This window comes from Nasonia vitripennis, chromosome 5 (genome assembly GCF_009193385.2).
Source record: "Nasonia vitripennis strain AsymCx chromosome 5, Nvit_psr_1.1, whole genome shotgun sequence".
NCBI classification, from domain to species: Eukaryota; Metazoa; Arthropoda; class Insecta; order Hymenoptera; family Pteromalidae; genus Nasonia; species Nasonia vitripennis.
In genome coordinates, this window is record NC_045761.1 from 11,284,674 (window position 1) to 11,300,669 (window position 15,996).

The window sequence follows — 15,996 nt, forward strand, 5'->3', positions numbered from 1 at the left end:
AAAGAGAGAGAAAATAGCTATATATACGTATGTATTCCATGGGTATATAGCGCGAGGAGCGGCGCCGATTGCATTTACGGGCGCTCGCCTCGCGCACACACATGTGTATGCACACATCTCTCCGCTGCTGCTGGCTGCCGGGGGCTGCGTTTTCTCTCTGTTGCTGCAGCGCCGAAAGAGAGAGAGAGAGAGAGAGAGAGAGAAAGGTGCACCGCATATAGTCAGTTTTTCCTTCTCTCGCAGTCGCTCCGCTCTGCTTGATATGTTAACCCAGTGTGCGATGCATGTATATGTATTGTACGCATGTATATGAGCGAGAGAAAGAAAAACTTAAACAGCTAACAAGTGGCAGCCATCTTTGTGTGTAAGATGGCGCCACCACAGCCGTTTCGCGGAAGAAACGACGACTCGGGGATTTTCGCACACACATATCTTACTATCCTTTTTCGCGTCTCTACAGCTCTGCAACTGACCCTTCTGCTAATATTCCTACAATATGTGCCACTGTTTGTATAGTTGCGGGCACAAAGGAGATAAGTTTTATTTCATATTACAAATATTCTTCTATGGCCTATCTCGTCGTTTTCCTCCGCGATTTCGGCGATTTTTTTTTAGCCTATACGAGAGAGAATCAGGTGCAACGACCTGATGATGATGCCGCAATTATATTTGCATGATTGTCGTCGCCGTTGCGGAATGTGGCGCGCGGAATTTCGATGATTTTCGAAAGTGACATTGCTATAAATTATGGGCTGCGCTATATTTGGATTTTTATCCTCGTTCTAAAAAAGCGTGTACAGCTGCGATTTTAGGAAGAAAGTGCTAATATGCTCGTATTAATTTATGGCTAGCGCATATGTCGATATAGCACATATGCGCTGCGCAGTGCAAAATGGTATAAGAATTTTTTCATATAACGCAAAAATTCAGCGGTAAATGCTAGCTTATCAATAATTGGTCAGCTTCTATTGATGATAAGGTAGACATTTCGTTTCTCGACAGCTATAGGTATATACGCTGTATGTTCGCGCGCGGGATGGAAATTTCAAATTTGTAAGATAGCTGGAGACCATTATGAACAATAAAATGCCATTACAATGAATCCAATCAATCTTAAAAATCTATAATATTTGTTTTTAATTATGCAAGTATAGATATTAAAGGCAACATAAATCATATTGGTTTGGAGTCAGTAATAATGCAAATCTAGAATTATAGCGATATTAGAAAATTAAATTTACAACCATTAAATCTGAAGATTCTTATACACGTAAGTTAACTCATGATTGTCTTATTTTCAAATAGTTACAAAAATATTGTACATGCAGGCTAGCATTATAAATAAATAGAAAATCAATCAAATCGATCTCTGTGATAAGACGCATGCCATGTAAGTTACACTTTCTCGATATGACTTTGATGATTATTAGTGGAGCTGCAGGTGACTTATAGATTATCTTTTTTTCCCATATTTGTAGGGTGACTGGTGGTCCTCTTGTTGCCGATGGCGTTCAAGTTGGTATCGTATCGTTTGGTAGTCCTTGTGCTCGCGGAAAGCCCGATATCTTTACAAGAATTTACACTTTCATTGGCTGGATGAAGGAAAAAATGTCTCAATTTTAAAATGTTCGACCCTTTACAAGTAAATCAAAAATTGAATAAAAAGTATTTTTTATTTTAATAATCTTTATATTTATTATTTTTTTTTTATAAAACTATTTTTTACTTCTTTTTTGTTAAACTATATCACAAATAACGATCGAAAATTTATTTAGAGTTAAAAAGATAAAATAATCAGTCTAATTATTTAAAAACGTAGATTTATATGTACAATTTAATAGCCAGTCGTTTTCAGACACTGCAATTATTTAACATCATTTTTTTCTTCCCTGAAATAAAAAATATTATTTTTACTCTATGTTATAAATAATACTAAATAAATGATATGTAATATATGATCAATTCAAGGAGAAATTTACTCTTGGTGTTGATTTCTTCGGTGATGGCGTTACGGCAACATCTCGTTTCCGAAGACATAAGACTCTGAGAGGACTTTCAATTTGCTGTGGTGAACTTTCTTTCGTAAAATGCAGAGCAGGGCGCGGTGACTTACATGGAGTAACATTTATCTTCTTCTGAAAAAAATATATGTAAACAAATTATTCACTGCAAATAATTAAAAAAAAAATCATTTGATAAAAATTTACTTTTGGTGTCTTCTTGGGCGATGGTGTTAAATCAACTAATCGTCTACGAAGAGCTAGCGTTCTCAAAGGACTGCTACCAATTTTTTGCGGTGAGGGTACTTCCCGTAAGCATGGTGATCTACTAGGCGATATACGTATTATCTGAAAAAGATTTTTCTAAATTTGTATTCTATTATTTTGAAAAGATTATAACTTTCTCAATTAAATTAAAAAAATTACCGGAAGGTTTCCAATAGGTGCTAATACGCTTCTGTCTTTTGATTTCGGAGATGGAGTGTTTACCGAGGAATATTTCTTTAAAATATTACTCAAAAATGTAGAGTGTTCCTCCTATAGCATAATAATAAAACGTTTATTCAGTATACATAATACAAATAATCGCAAAAATAAAGTGTGCTCATACCTCATCAACTGGAACTTTTTGGGTGGGTGTTAAACTTTTGCCTTTAGATTTTGGAGATGGGGTGTTTATAGAAGAATATTTTTGTAAAATATTTTTTAACAACGTTGAAGGCTCGTCCTGTAAGATAACGGAAGTGTTAACTTTGTAAATTTAAATCATTGCAAACGTGAATTGAATGCACGCATACCTCATCATCTGATGACACCAAATCTATTGTTTGCACGGTTGATTCGTCTTCTACAGTAGAAGAGATATATTTTATCAACGGTTTACTCATTGGTTCCTTCTTAATTGGTGACTCTACCAGACTAATAATTAGCGGAGATGCAACCACAGAATGAGCACTTGCAGTGCCTGCGTGCAAGTCCTATGCAAATGATTTGAAACGTCAAACGGTTTTTATTTTATCATTGATCACTATCTAACTTTGCTTACCTTATTATTCATTTTTATCATTGACGCAACATTTTCGACCTGCGAACTGTTTTTGGAAAAAGGGATCTGCGTATTAATCTGCTTTGAAGGAGAATTTCCTTCTGGCTAAGAAAAAAAATGCAATTCAATGTGACGGTGATGGTATTTAAAAATACATGATAACGTTATAACGTAAATAAATTATAATTTTTATTTTTAACGAAAAATACCTTTGAAGTCGAATTTTTCTCTACAGATATGAGGCTTTCCATTTGAGGCGAAGTAAGACTTTTACACTTTGTAGTTTTATTAATAGATAAAACTATTGGTGAATCATCCTCATCAATCTCTTGCACATCTGTATGTGGTTTTCGTAACTTCTAGAAAAATTATATCCGCGAGGATCGTGACAATTTTGTGTATGGTGTATCAAGATATAGCAGTGTATATTCAGATTAAAATAAACATAATTATTATTCTATAGAAAAAAATTTGAAAGACCAACTTACTCTCGGTGTTAATTTGGTTGGTGAAGGTGTCACAGCAATGTCTCGATTACGAAGATTTAAAACTTTTAAAGGACTAATCGCTAAGTGTTTTGGTGAATAAACTTTCGAAGATAACAAAGAATACGGAGACTTACATGGAGTTACATTTCGTTTCTGAAAAAAAAGGAAATTTATTGCATTTGTTTAACTCACATATTCGCAAGTCTCTAATGAATTAAATTCAGCAAAGCATGATACCTTTGGCGTTCTTTGTGGCGATGGCGTTACATCAATTATTCTTCCACGCAATACCCTTACTGGACTTTGCTCAAGTAATTGTGCATGTGAGGAAACAGCTTTTACGCTCCTCGGTAATCGTGGAGACCCATGCGACAAATTTGGCATTTTCTAAAAAAAAATTAGATTATTTTTGATAGAAATTGTATCATATAAAAACTCAATAATCAAACACGATTTTAAGAAAAGGTTAAATTTTTACTTACTTCGTCAATTGATTTATTTTCTTCGCATGTGCGTGTTTCGAATTTGGATGATTTTGGCAAATTAGTTCCATTCTTCTTATTTTCCAAAGAGCTCATGGATAACTGAGATAAAACATTATTTTCACTAGTTGTTTTAGCTACTTTCTTATGTGACTGTTTAGAAGACGTTTCATTTGCCATGTTTTTAAAACTAAATGACAATCTAGTAGTATCAAACGTAGTTAACTCGTCAGACTTTCTTATATTCACGTTCACATCCTATGATAAAAATGTAAAAATTGTAAGAAACAATTATCACGATATTTAACAAAACTTATTTCAATTTGATCTACCTGTATACTAGACGCATTGTGAGATGCGCGCAGATGTGCAAGTGGTGTTTGTGGTGAGATATCGACATATTCGCGCTTTTCCGGATATGATAAGGACAATCGGGACAATGAATCAAGTCCACTTACTTCAACATCTTTATGCGGCTGGTTAAAATCGGACGAGTTGGTTTCTATACTTGCACTAACTACCAAGTTATCGTTATCCTCTAAAATCGGGATGCCAGTCACCGATGTCTTCAAAATTTCGTTCTGCATAAAATTGAAATATTGTAAGACAAAGCTTTTTTTCTCGATTTACATAATTCTACAAACTTTTCAAAATGATCTGTACCTGCACATTGGCCACATTGTCACATGCTTGAATTTGAGTTTGTGGCGATTGGCTTATAATGCCCGTGCTTTTCCGCTTTTCTGGAGATGATAATGACAATCGGGACAATGAATCAAGTCCACTTACTTCAACATCTTTATGCGGCTGTTTAAAATCGGACAAGTTGGTTTCTATACTTGCACTAACTACCAAGTTAACGTTATCCTCTGAAACCGGCAAGTCAGACATCGATGTCTTCAAAATTTCGATCTGTGTAAATAGAAATAGTGTAAAACAAAAGTTATTTTTTCGATTTCCAACATCCAACAAATCATTTAAAATGCTATGTACCTGCTCATTGGCCACATTGTTAGATTCTTGATGTTGTGTTTGTGACGAACGTCTTAAAATTCCCATGTTTTCGCGTTTTTCTGGAGATGATAAGGACAATCGGGACAATGAATCAAGTTCATTTTCTTCGACATCTTCGTGCGGCTGATTTACATCGGACGAGTTGGTTTCTATACTTGCACTAACTACCAAGTTATCGTTATCCTCTAAAATCGGCATGTCAGTCACCGATGTCTTCAAAATTTCGTTCTGCATAAAATTGAAATATTGTAAGACAAAGCTTTTTTTCTCGATTTACATAATTGTACAAACTTTTCAAAATGATCTGTACCTGCACATTGGCCACATTGTCACATGCTTGAATTTGAGTTTGTGGCGATTGGCTTATAATGCCCGTGCTTTTCCGCTTTTCTGGAGATGATAATGACAATCGGGACAATGAATCAAGTCCACTTACTTCAACATCTTTATGCGGCTGGTTAAAATCGGACAAGTTGGTTTCTATACTTGCACTAACTACCAAGTTAACGTTATCCTCTGAAACCGGCAAGTCAGACATCGATGTCTTCAAAATTTCGATCTGTGTAAATAGAAATAGTGTAAAACAAAAGTTATTTTTTCGATTTCCAACATCCAACAAATCATTTAAAATGCTATGTACCTGCTCATTGGCCACATTGTTAGATTCTTGATGTTGTGTTTGTGACGAACGTCTTAAAATACCCATGTTTTCGCGTTTTTCTGGAGATGATAAGGACAATCGGGACAATGAATTAAGTTCATTTTCTTCGACATCTTCGTGCGGCTGATTTACATCGGACGAGTTGGTTTCTATACTTGCACTAACTACCAAGTTATCGTTATCCTCTAAAATCGGCATGTCAGTCACCGATGTCTTCAAAATTTCGTTCTACATAAAATTGAAATATTGTAAGACAAAGCTTTTTTTCTCGATTTACATAATTGTACAAACTTTTCAAAATGAGCTGTACCTGCACATTGACCACATTGTCACATGCTTGAATTTGAGTTTGTGGCGATTGGCTTATAATGCCCGTGCTTTTCCGCTTTTCTGGAGATGATAATGACAATCGGGACAATGAATCAAGTCCACTTACTTCAACATCTTTATGCGGCTGGTTAAAATCGGACAAGTTGGTTTCTATACTTGCACTAACTACCAAGTTAACGTTATCCTCTGAAACCAGCACGTCAGACATCGATGTCTTCAAAATTTCGATCTGTGTAAATAGAAATAGTGTAAAACAAAAGTTATTTTTTCGATTTCCAACATCCAACAAATCATTTAAAATGCTATGTACCTGCTCATTGGCCACATTGTTAGATTCTTGATGTTGTGTTTGTGACGATTGTCTTAAAATACCCATGTTTTCGCGCTTTTCCGGATATGATAAGGACAATCGGGACAATGAATCAAGTCCACTTACTTCAACATCTTTATGCGGCTGGTTAAAATCGGACGAGTTGGTTTCTATACTTGCACTAACTACCAAGTTAACGTTATCCTCTGAAACCGGCACGTCAGACATCGATGTCTTCGAAATTTTTTCCAGCTGAAAAAGAAAAACATGTAACAAGAACAAAGAACAACTATAATATTATTGGCTGGTTGATTAAATTTTCATACCAGATTTAACTCTATTAAATCAGGTTGGCATGGATGATTTTCAGTTTTATTTTCAACCGATCGTGACATCGCTTTATATTGATTATCTTCCAAGTCGCTCTTATTATCCGATTCTTTATTTGAAATAACAGTTGGACTGGTAATATCAGGTAATTTTGGTGAATATTCTTGATGGTTTTTTGCGGGACTGATTTGTTGATTGCTTGCAGAATTCACAGTAGAATCTAAGTCAATTGCTGTTTGATTTAAAGTTGGTGATGTACTATCTGAATTTAAATCCTATGAAAACATTTTTTTTAAAGTAATTATCAATTGCAATCATGTAAAAAAAATTACAATCATAAGCAAATAATACCTCATTATCGGATCCTTTTTCAGCCAGATCTTTCTTCTCAGTCTGGGGTGAAGTATACACATTTATGTGACACTTATTAGAATATATAGGTGTTGAATCAGTAGGACTATAAATGATGGCTGACAAATTTGGAGAAAGCATTTGTGATTTATCTTCATGGTTCTGATTAATTATGTATAAAAAATGTTAAAAATTATATTTTGAAAAAGTAATTTAATACATCATGTTGTATATTATACATACCTGATGTTCTGTGTTCATCAATCTTATTGTTTCAGTTTCAAATGAAAATACTTTGGCCATTTTTGTCGATAATTTTCCGACATTATTGAACATATTGAATACATTTTCTTTTTTAGCACTGCTTTGACTTTCTTTTACTGTTTTCATTTCAAAATTTATGGAATCTGAAATTAAAAAATTATGAATAAGTATTCAAGTAACTCATTTAAAGATGATTTAAAAATAAATTCGAACCCTTTGTTGGATTTTTGCTTAATTTTTTGAACTCTTCTTCTAAATTTCTTCTTCCAAAAACAAAAACTGGTTTTCCTGGAACTAATAGAGATATAATGAAGGCACAAGCAATAATCGTTTTATGTATTTTTATCTATGTGATAAATGAAGTTCAATAAAATAAAATTAATGTTAATAGTTTTGTTTTGTATATAAAATATGAAAGAAAAATAAATATACCCAGTTGATTCATTGTAGTTGGTGAATCTTTTAGTTCCCTCCTCCTTTGAGACCGTACTGTTACATTTTTAAAGTAATTCTCTTTATCCTTGTTGTTACTTTTTGCATTTTTATTTTTATTTAATATACTCTCAAGAGTAAATGGTGAATTATTTAATTTCGAAGGTGTTGTAGTCATTGCCATTACAGGTGCCTTTGAAATGTAATTTGCTTTGAATTTATAGTTCTTAGGAGCAAATGACTGGAAAGAAAATAGATTAGGCCTTAGAAACCAGAGAAAATCAAATTTCAGAAATAAACACTTTATACACATTCTATTTTAAAATTTTGATTCATACTTGTATTGGAGTCAATGGGATTCTCTTTTTGGGCTCTGTAGCAACGTTTGGTCCATGTAAAAAGGGCGGAGAATGAATTTTGTGTCTCACTTTTCCAACAAGAAATGGAGGTGGCTGCTTCTTGACAGCTACTTTCTTTGTTGTGTATTTGTGCAGTTTATTCTTGCGAACTGATGGATTCACTTTTGTTTTAACAGGCTCCAAAGGCTCTGGGTCTTTAAATATAATTAGAAAAAAACTGTATTATATATTCTTTGTTTAATGATGTTAGTAAAATTATGCCACTGTAAATATGGTTTTTTAATTTGTACACTTCATGTCACAAAAAACTTTTGTTAAGATTTTAATCTTTTATTTTTTGGATGAGTAATGTTTTGTATACCATGTATGTTAAATTTGTAACGGTTTTTAGAACCAAACATAAGTACGTATTTAGGTATAACATGCATTGTTCCCAAACTGATAAACAAATAACAGCAAGCGCAAAATCTTACCTTCAAAAACAAATCCCCTCCTAGAATCAAAAGCTTGACTCCTTTTTGTTCTTCGGAACTCCAAACAATTACACCGTCGTTCGATGTCCAAATTTTCCTTCAATGTTGGAGGTACAATTTTTCGTTTGTAAAGGACTTGAAATTGACTCATCTTCTTCAATTAAAGTACTTAAACGATCTCAAAATAACAAAACTACCCACAGGGCACACAGTGTTGTATCGATGAATTCGAGACGATACCACTGCTCCGTTTTCACTAACAGTTGCTTCAAATAAGTTAATATAAGATATTGAAACGTATTTATGCAGAAATAATATCACAATTACGAAAGAACTTTACAGTTTATGCAGAATATCGATGATTCAAATACTTATATACAGTGTACTGCACGTAAATAACGCACCGCGCTCCCGGCGTACGGCTCCGTTTAGCGTTCAAATCCGACTGCCTGTAACGACTTTCGCCCTGAACAAGTTCGTACACGAAAAGTCGCGCCGGTCGCGCGCAGGAGCTCGAACTCTTTAAATTGCGCTAAATGCGCATCTTCCGTCTCTTTCGCTCTCGCTCTCTCGGTTAGGATTTTAGGAATATTAGGATCAAATGTAAACAAAGCAACGGATTTTTCAACTGAAATGATCGTCACTGGACCGTAATAGACTGTCAAGCGCGCATGCGCGCCAGGATATTTTTAGTGAATGCAAATCCGGCGGGAACATTTAAATGACGACGAGTGCAAATGTAAAATCGAAGGATTTATACATATGGGGTATAAAAGGGTTTACGTTAGCGTTGTACAAAAATTTAGTAATGAATACTGCCAGTTTATCAGTAAAAGGTCAGTTTCTGTCGATGATATTAGCTGTAGATAGACCATTTGTTCTCCGTTTTGGATTATCGATCCCAAAACCATATAGTAAAAATGTACGTATGGGCGCAAATAGAATGTTGGATTGAAGTAAATTTATTTGAAGACACATTTATTCTCAATTAACGAACATCCTACATGTGGATAATTTTTGTAAAACCAGCATAGGCCGTCCTCGCTGTTCCACGACTGATGCGTGTCCCATTCATATACGCAGCGCGCAGCGCTCGCAGTTTGAGTATACTCATATATACATATACACGTGATTCGGCGCATCACTTTTAGGTTAGATTGAAGTTCATACACGTTTTTTATTTGTGTAACGGCTGAAGATTGTTAAAAATGTAAAAGTAATAAAATGTGTTTTAAGGATAAATGCCCAGTTCTTAACTATAGATAGTAATTCCTGCAAATTTTTACGTAACCAGAGTTTTAAACAAGTAAATAAATCGTCATAATGGCCCTATCAACAGGTACGTTTAAAACGACAAACTATTTGCGAAAAATAACAACTTAAAAGAATCGGAAAATTAATAATCAAAGATTTAATAAACAAATCAATTATTTTTCATTATTCAGGCCTTATTCGTCGTCTTGATAGCAGTGATGAGCCTTTGCCAAAGCGATTAAAATTGGCTGAGAATGTTTTCTATAGTCCAGATCTTCCAATTGTTCGCAAAGAGGAGTGTATATTTCGCTGGCTATGTCATGCATTTTCCAAAGAAAATAGTTCTGCAATCTGGACAACAATTCACAGATGTCTATCTTTGGAACCTAAGAATTTCACAAGATTATCTCCAGAAACTAAAAATCTGCTCATTGATAAATTGGTTGCAAGTCTTATTGAATATCCTCAAACTCAAGTTACGAATGAAATGTTGATGTGTGGTAGTTATATTTTGTCGACCACTAATATTCAGAGTTATACAAAAGATAACAAAGTTGTTGCTCTGATAAAAACTCTGCTCTTATTTACGAACAAAGTTCTCAATTTATCTGGAGAAACAGAGAATAAGTCTGAAAATTGCATTGGAGCTGTAGATTGTGCTGAGCAAGCAGTTAGCACATTTGCTTTCATATGTAGACAAAACTTGTCAGAAAAGAAAAATCTTATTACCATTTTTATTGAAGAAATATTTTTTCCATTATCAGTGCTCGTAAAAACTCTAAAACTAAAAAAAGTATCTTCAAAGATAGTTGTGGAAAGCCAAAAGTGTATCAAGAGGTTATTGCTTGGTGGTATAAACAATATTAATTTGACTAATGATGGAAAAAATGCAAAAGCTGAAGAATCTGAAGTCATTTTTGATATTTTGAGAAATAAAGTTAGTGCATCAAAACTGGAGGATATTACAGCAGCATTTGTTTGTTTATTTCAGTGTGCAGGCAATACTTTTCAACAAAATTCTAATCTCATAGATATAATTTTGCGTAAACTTGTAGAAACTGTTGAACAAAAAGAACATTCTAAAAAAGTTCTGATTTGTTTATTGGAAAATTCGTCAGATATATCTTATAATTTTGATCATGAAATAAAAGGAGTCAGCCTCAAAGTTTACTTAAAACAGTACATTGAAGAAATTGTATCAAAGAAGAAACGTTTCAAAAGTTTTGATTATGAGTTACTATGTGCAATAGCAAAACTCAATCCATTGATTGTAGAAGATGAAACACAAGCTATGTTAGAACGAATTTTATTTGAAGATAAGTCACATGACAAAGAAATGGCAGCCTATGAAAATTTGCTTAAAGAATTATGGAAAGCAAGTGTCCGATTGAGAAGACAGCAAAAATTTCTTTCTAAATTTTTACTTTCAATCAGTAAATATCAGGATAAAGAAGTAGAATGTTTAGAATTCAAGAATGAATTTCAATTACCAGATAATTTTATTACTGAGTTCAGCGAAGACTTAAAGAGTCGCACTACCAGTGCTCAAGTTATATCAATATTTCACACACTTTTGTTTCACTTGAAATCAGATTGTATTGGTAAATTAAAAACATCAGGCCCAACAAGTAAGTATTACTCTTTACAAAGCTTTCTTAGTATTATTGTAAATCTAACATAAACGTTTTCTTTTTCCAGCTCAAGTTTGTATAACTACAAAAATTGTTGCTAAGCTTCTTGTCGTTTATTTCGAACATTCACACTTTTTAGACAGCTCATTACCAAAGGATTGGCAAAATAAATTTTATCAAGTATTCACTGATTTAAGAAATACTTTGGCATTGTTTTGTGAAGTTATATGTGAAACTTCTGTTAAGCATGAAGAAATAAGTTTTGTAGCTTTTTCTGATATAGTCAGAATCTGGTGTGAAACTTATGATTTATTGCGGTATTATTTACAAAATTCTGCCTCAGATAAATTAGATTTTCCAGTGAATGAATCTCAATTCAAAGAATTGAAGCAAATAATCAAGAAATGTAAACATCATAATTGTGAAGAGTCATTGGTATGAATTAATTATAAAATGCAAGAGTTGAAGTTTTATTTGACACTAATTATATTTTTCTTTTTCAGGATCAATTATGCTTATTGAATTCTATTGTTTACAATCATGATAATCAACTTGTTCTCAAAGACAAAATTATAACACATTTGTGGTCGTCTATTTTAGAAAACCACTTTCAATTATTGGAATCCTTTAATGAAACACAAATATTAAATTTAACATCTCATTTTGTTGAAGAAGCCAGTCGCAACCATGAAACTCTTACTAAATGGAAATCTATTTCGCGAAATATTCATAGAATGACCAAAATGTTTGCAACTGCCATGGCTCTACAAATCTTTTCATATACTGTGAAGGATGTTGAAGTTTCTACTACAAAAACTATTATAGATAAAGTTGACTTTGTACGTACTTATTTTACGTTTACATATGCATTATAAGAAAAGTTCTAATAATTATTTTTTTTTATAAACTAGGGAAAACTATTAATATCACTCAGAGATTCTGATAGTCTCAAAAAAGTTTTAAAAAGTGCAAGGAAAGAAATTCTTAAACAAGACATCAAATCATCAAGCCCTGTTGATTCAGATAAGACTAGAAGAAATCTTATACTTTTGTCATCCTTACCGATTTCGTATTTAGATACAAGCATTCGATCGTTTTTGTTTATGGTTTTGTACACTTTGGAAAAAGAAACTGAAAAGAATCCCGATCTCAAGGAGTTATTCACGAATTTATATTTAGGTAATCAATTTTTAATTGGTCAAATAAAATTTAGTTAAGGTCAAACTGAAAATTTAATTTTTATAGATTTACTTCGTCAAAATGATGTAGACGTCATGAGCAACGTCTCAAACCCAGTTATTCTCATAAACCATTTCAAAGACAACAAACCTGTGCTTCTGAAAGTTTTCAAATCATCTTTAACTAGTTTGGCAGCTCTATCCTTTTGGGAAGAATTCATAAGCACGGAAGAATGCAATAAAACAATAAGTTGTATTTTATTATCGTGTATTGATAGTTCGAAGAACAAGGCTTCAACCAACGAACATAAGATCCTTTTGCACAATTTGTCTTTAAAATTAAGTTTTAAAATTGTTCGAGAACTTCACGAAGGGATCAGCGATCCAGAAGAAATTTCGGGCGTTCGAGTGTCGTTGAAAGTGATTTTGTTGGAGAAAAAGAAACTGAAAAGCAGTTTGAAAAATTGCATAGAGATGACATTAAAGAAAGTGGTTGAGGTTACTAATATTTATAATTTTTATGTGTATAAGTAGAATAGTTCTTCATAGTAATTCAATAATTAATTTAAATTCTTTCTTTTCAGAATTCTGAAACAGCTGATAATAGGTTAATTCACGAAAGCTTACAGTTATCTTTAGTGACTTTATCGAATAGGGAAAAGTTTGATATAAACGAAGATGTAGTAAAAAAGTTATGTATTATTCTGATTCACAATCCAGACGGAAAAATATTTTCACACTTTTTGGAGGTCCTGAAAGATATTGAATTTGACTATTTTGCTAAAACGCTTAATAACGAAACGGTACGTTACTACAAACATACTCAGATTACATTTTGTCACTAAAAGCATAATTTTCCAATAAATTTTACTTCACAGAAAAAAGGCTTAACAGAAGGCGATGCATCTCTTCTAGACAAGCTCATAACAATCTGGGAGAGTCTTTCTAAAGCTGAGACCAAAGCAATACGTTCGAAGTCGCTATGCACATCTGTCAATAATTTGTTCAACGAGTTAATCGCTTCAGATATAAGAGAAATTTCGTCAGTTTTTCTATTAAAAATGTGTCGAGCAATTGTAGCGTCCAAAAGAATGATTCGACTGTCAGACAGGCTTGTCGATTCTATTTTCGTAACATCAACGCAAAGTTTGAATGAATTGTGCATCGATACGAAATTGATAGCTTGCCAAGAAGCTTTAGGACTTTGCTTGGATTTCATAAGGTCAAAAACAGATTTTCTTTTCGATAGATTACCTGCATTGACTAATCTTTTCAGAAAAATCATTCGGATTATTCTGCACGAAGCGAAGGAAACTAATTTTTCGGACGAACAGATGCTCAGGATTCTAGCTGTAGATATAGAAAAGTAAGACTCAACATTATTTTTAAAATCATCATTATTAATGACAATATTTAAAATAAATTTTGTATTTTTAATGCAGGTTTTGTACATTTTTCGCTAAACTAAAGAAAGACGTGGGTAGGATAAGCCCCTACTTGATCGCCGACATTATCGATGCTTCGTCACAAGTAGGAGTCCTACCTTCCTTCCTAAAGGTGAAATATACATGAAATTTTGTATAAATTTATTACCAAGTTATTCTATAATACGCTGTTTTAACTTACTATTATTTTATATTTTTTGTAAAGGTATCGATTGATTCATCTTTATCTCATCTTCTAAGTAATTGCGATCGACACGCAATCAGTTTCCTTTCTCGAACGTTACCGGTATCGACGCAACAAGTTTTCAAGACTATTTATGATAACTATATAAAGTATCATAAATTTACTGGAAAAATATAATAATGTATATATTATGGTCGGATGTAAAAAGGTATGATTGCATAAAATTGTACATTCAATAAAGTAAGTTTGTTAATTTTAAAAAATTTAATAGTTTTTCTAATTTATCTCTAATTTCAATAGTTCTGAAATAGCAATTAGTAAAAAATTATTTGTACGACAGAATTCAGTGAGTTTTAAAATCTTTTCCGTTAACAAAGCCAAGTTCTGCTGTCTATTTAAAAGATACGCACAATGCGCTTTAACGAGACAAAATTTACATAACCGGCAAACCAGACTAGTCCTGAAGATTGTATAGGCCTCCGACAAACGAAAAGAATTACTACATTTCTCTGAGACTATCTGAAAAACGAGCTCAAGTAACAGTTAAACAAGTAACGTTAAAGTACAAATTGCGACAATACTTATCAATATTTTTAAGTAGTAAAAGTACAAGCTTTGGCCAGGCATAACTAAACAGCAAAAAAAAAAAAAAAAAAAACCGAATACTCTTTGTCGCGCAAGCTCTGCTCCGCAACCTCTCGCCGGCAGCATAAATAAACAAAGCCGCGAAGTCGATCCCTCTCAAGCGCGCCACTGCACACTGCACTCAGACACGACAGCGCGCAGCGAGCGATGGGGGAGCGAAAAAAGCGCTCTCGCGAGTCCGAGTTTTCAAGGCCCGCGTCTTTTATGATCGCGCATAGCACCGAGAGTCGTAATGACAGACAAAGAGAGAAGAGACGGCCGACGACTCTGCAGGTTAGGTGAAAAAAACGTTGGGGGGGAAATGTGAAGCAACGAGAGCTAAAGGAAAGGGGCACGACTGCGGTAAGAGGATTTTTTTGTGAGGTATGCGAGATCGTTTTGCGGGATTTGGAGATTTTTTTTTTGGTTTTCATGTTTGGAAGGAATTTTAGATTTTAGTATGAAATATTGCACGCTTTGAAAGATATGCGAACGCAGGGAAAAATTCTTTGAACGATTTATTTTGCAAAAACACCGAGACGACAACTCCGTGCAATCGGTACTACTAAAGGCATAAATCGACCTTGCTGCTGTTCCTCGAAGAAAGTGATCGTTCACTGGCAATATTTACCTGCGTTTCGAGAAACGCTTTCGCAGCAGCATCAAGCACCGTGAAATTATTACATCTGTTTCGCTGTACAAAATGCATAGATTATTTGTCAAATCTCTTGAATAAAGTTTATGTATCTGTAGCACAGCATCGAGAGATCGGTTGCTGATCAGAAGAAAGAGCAAAAGAGTCAATCTCCCCGCGTGCGCTCAAGAATGCAGAAAAAGCGCGCCACAGATACACGCACACACATATCCACAAACAACACAGCGCGAGAGTCCGTGGAAAAAGCTGCGTACAGAGTTTTATTATCCCCGTAATGAAGGGGTACAGGTAGAACAGCTTTTTTCAGCCGCGGAAACAAAAATTGCTTCTTCAGCAGCGCGGCGCACGAACTCGTATGCACTTTTGTTGTAATAGTCTATCTTGTCCGCAGAAAAATTTTAAAAAACAAGATTTTTTTATCGTCGAGAATTTGAAAAATAAACGGGCTCCTTGTGTGTAACTAGAGCAGAGGCAAATTGTCAAAGT

General features: G+C 33.8%; 2 protein-coding genes and 1 long non-coding RNA gene across 8 annotated transcripts; 2 read left to right on the plus strand and 1 right to left on the minus strand.

The window, feature by feature from the left end:
* The first annotated feature begins 37 nt into the window (after positions 1–37).
* Positions 38–1,681, plus strand: LOC116417737. Its single transcript, XR_004228005.2, has 2 exons — positions 38–1,390; positions 1,479–1,681. It is a non-coding gene; the product is annotated as an uncharacterized LOC116417737 (long non-coding RNA).
* Positions 1,660–9,143, minus strand: LOC100678812. Of its 6 annotated transcripts, XM_008217671.3 has the most exons (26): positions 8,880–9,143; positions 8,540–8,805; positions 8,046–8,260; positions 7,708–7,948; positions 7,489–7,569; positions 7,255–7,418; positions 7,012–7,173; positions 6,657–6,935; positions 6,331–6,582; positions 6,001–6,249; positions 5,670–5,918; positions 5,340–5,588; positions 5,009–5,257; positions 4,679–4,927; positions 4,348–4,596; positions 4,016–4,273; positions 3,771–3,920; positions 3,534–3,686; positions 3,255–3,404; positions 3,046–3,150; positions 2,798–2,977; positions 2,611–2,727; positions 2,427–2,537; positions 2,208–2,348; positions 1,980–2,135; positions 1,660–1,889 (listed from the first exon to the last, which is right to left on the minus strand). In XM_008217671.3, exons 2-26 carry the CDS (start codon positions 8,688–8,690, stop codon positions 1,875–1,877), a joined length of 4,575 nt encoding a protein of 1,524 aa, XP_008215893.1. In that variant the 5' UTR covers positions 8,691–8,805; positions 8,880–9,143; the 3' UTR covers positions 1,660–1,874. The 6 variants fall into 6 exon arrangements, with proteins under 6 accessions (XP_008215893.1, XP_016836710.1, XP_016836709.1 ...); XM_016981221.2 differs by having other exon boundaries at positions 1,980–2,132; positions 8,540–9,126; XM_016981220.2 differs by having other exon boundaries at positions 8,540–9,125.
* Positions 9,144–9,613: 470 nt separating this feature from the next.
* Positions 9,614–14,494, plus strand: LOC100678844. Its single transcript, XM_003424590.5, has 10 exons — positions 9,614–9,878; positions 9,985–11,421; positions 11,492–11,859; positions 11,928–12,263; positions 12,336–12,603; positions 12,670–13,100; positions 13,187–13,405; positions 13,481–13,968; positions 14,045–14,159; positions 14,253–14,494. The coding sequence occupies exons 1-10, from the start codon at positions 9,863–9,865 to the stop codon at positions 14,406–14,408; spliced, it is 3,834 nt and encodes a 1,277-aa protein (XP_003424638.1). The 5' UTR covers positions 9,614–9,862; the 3' UTR covers positions 14,409–14,494.
* The last annotated feature ends 1,502 nt before the right edge of the window (positions 14,495–15,996 follow it).

What these genes read in the sequence shown, in the direction of transcription:
- LOC100678812 (XM_008217671.3), bottom strand. Translation starts at nt 8,690, where the DNA reads ATGAGTCAATTTCAAGTCCTTTACAAACGAAAAATTGTACCTCCAACA. An exon ending in AACTACAATGAATCAACTGG is followed by an intron (nt 7,570 to 7,707) that starts GTATATTTATTT and finishes TATCTCTATTAG; the next exon opens with TTCCAGGAAAACCAGTTTTT. An exon ending in AAAAAGGATCCGATAATGAG is followed by an intron (nt 6,936 to 7,011) that starts GTATTATTTGCT and finishes ATGTTTTCATAG; the next exon opens with GATTTAAATTCAGATAGTAC.
- LOC100678844 (XM_003424590.5), top strand. An exon ending in CTAGCTGTAGATATAGAAAA is followed by an intron (nt 13,969 to 14,044) that starts GTAAGACTCAAC and finishes TTTTTAATGCAG; the next exon opens with GTTTTGTACATTTTTCGCTA. An exon ending in TCCTACCTTCCTTCCTAAAG is followed by an intron (nt 14,160 to 14,252) that starts GTGAAATATACA and finishes TTTTTTGTAAAG; the next exon opens with GTATCGATTGATTCATCTTT.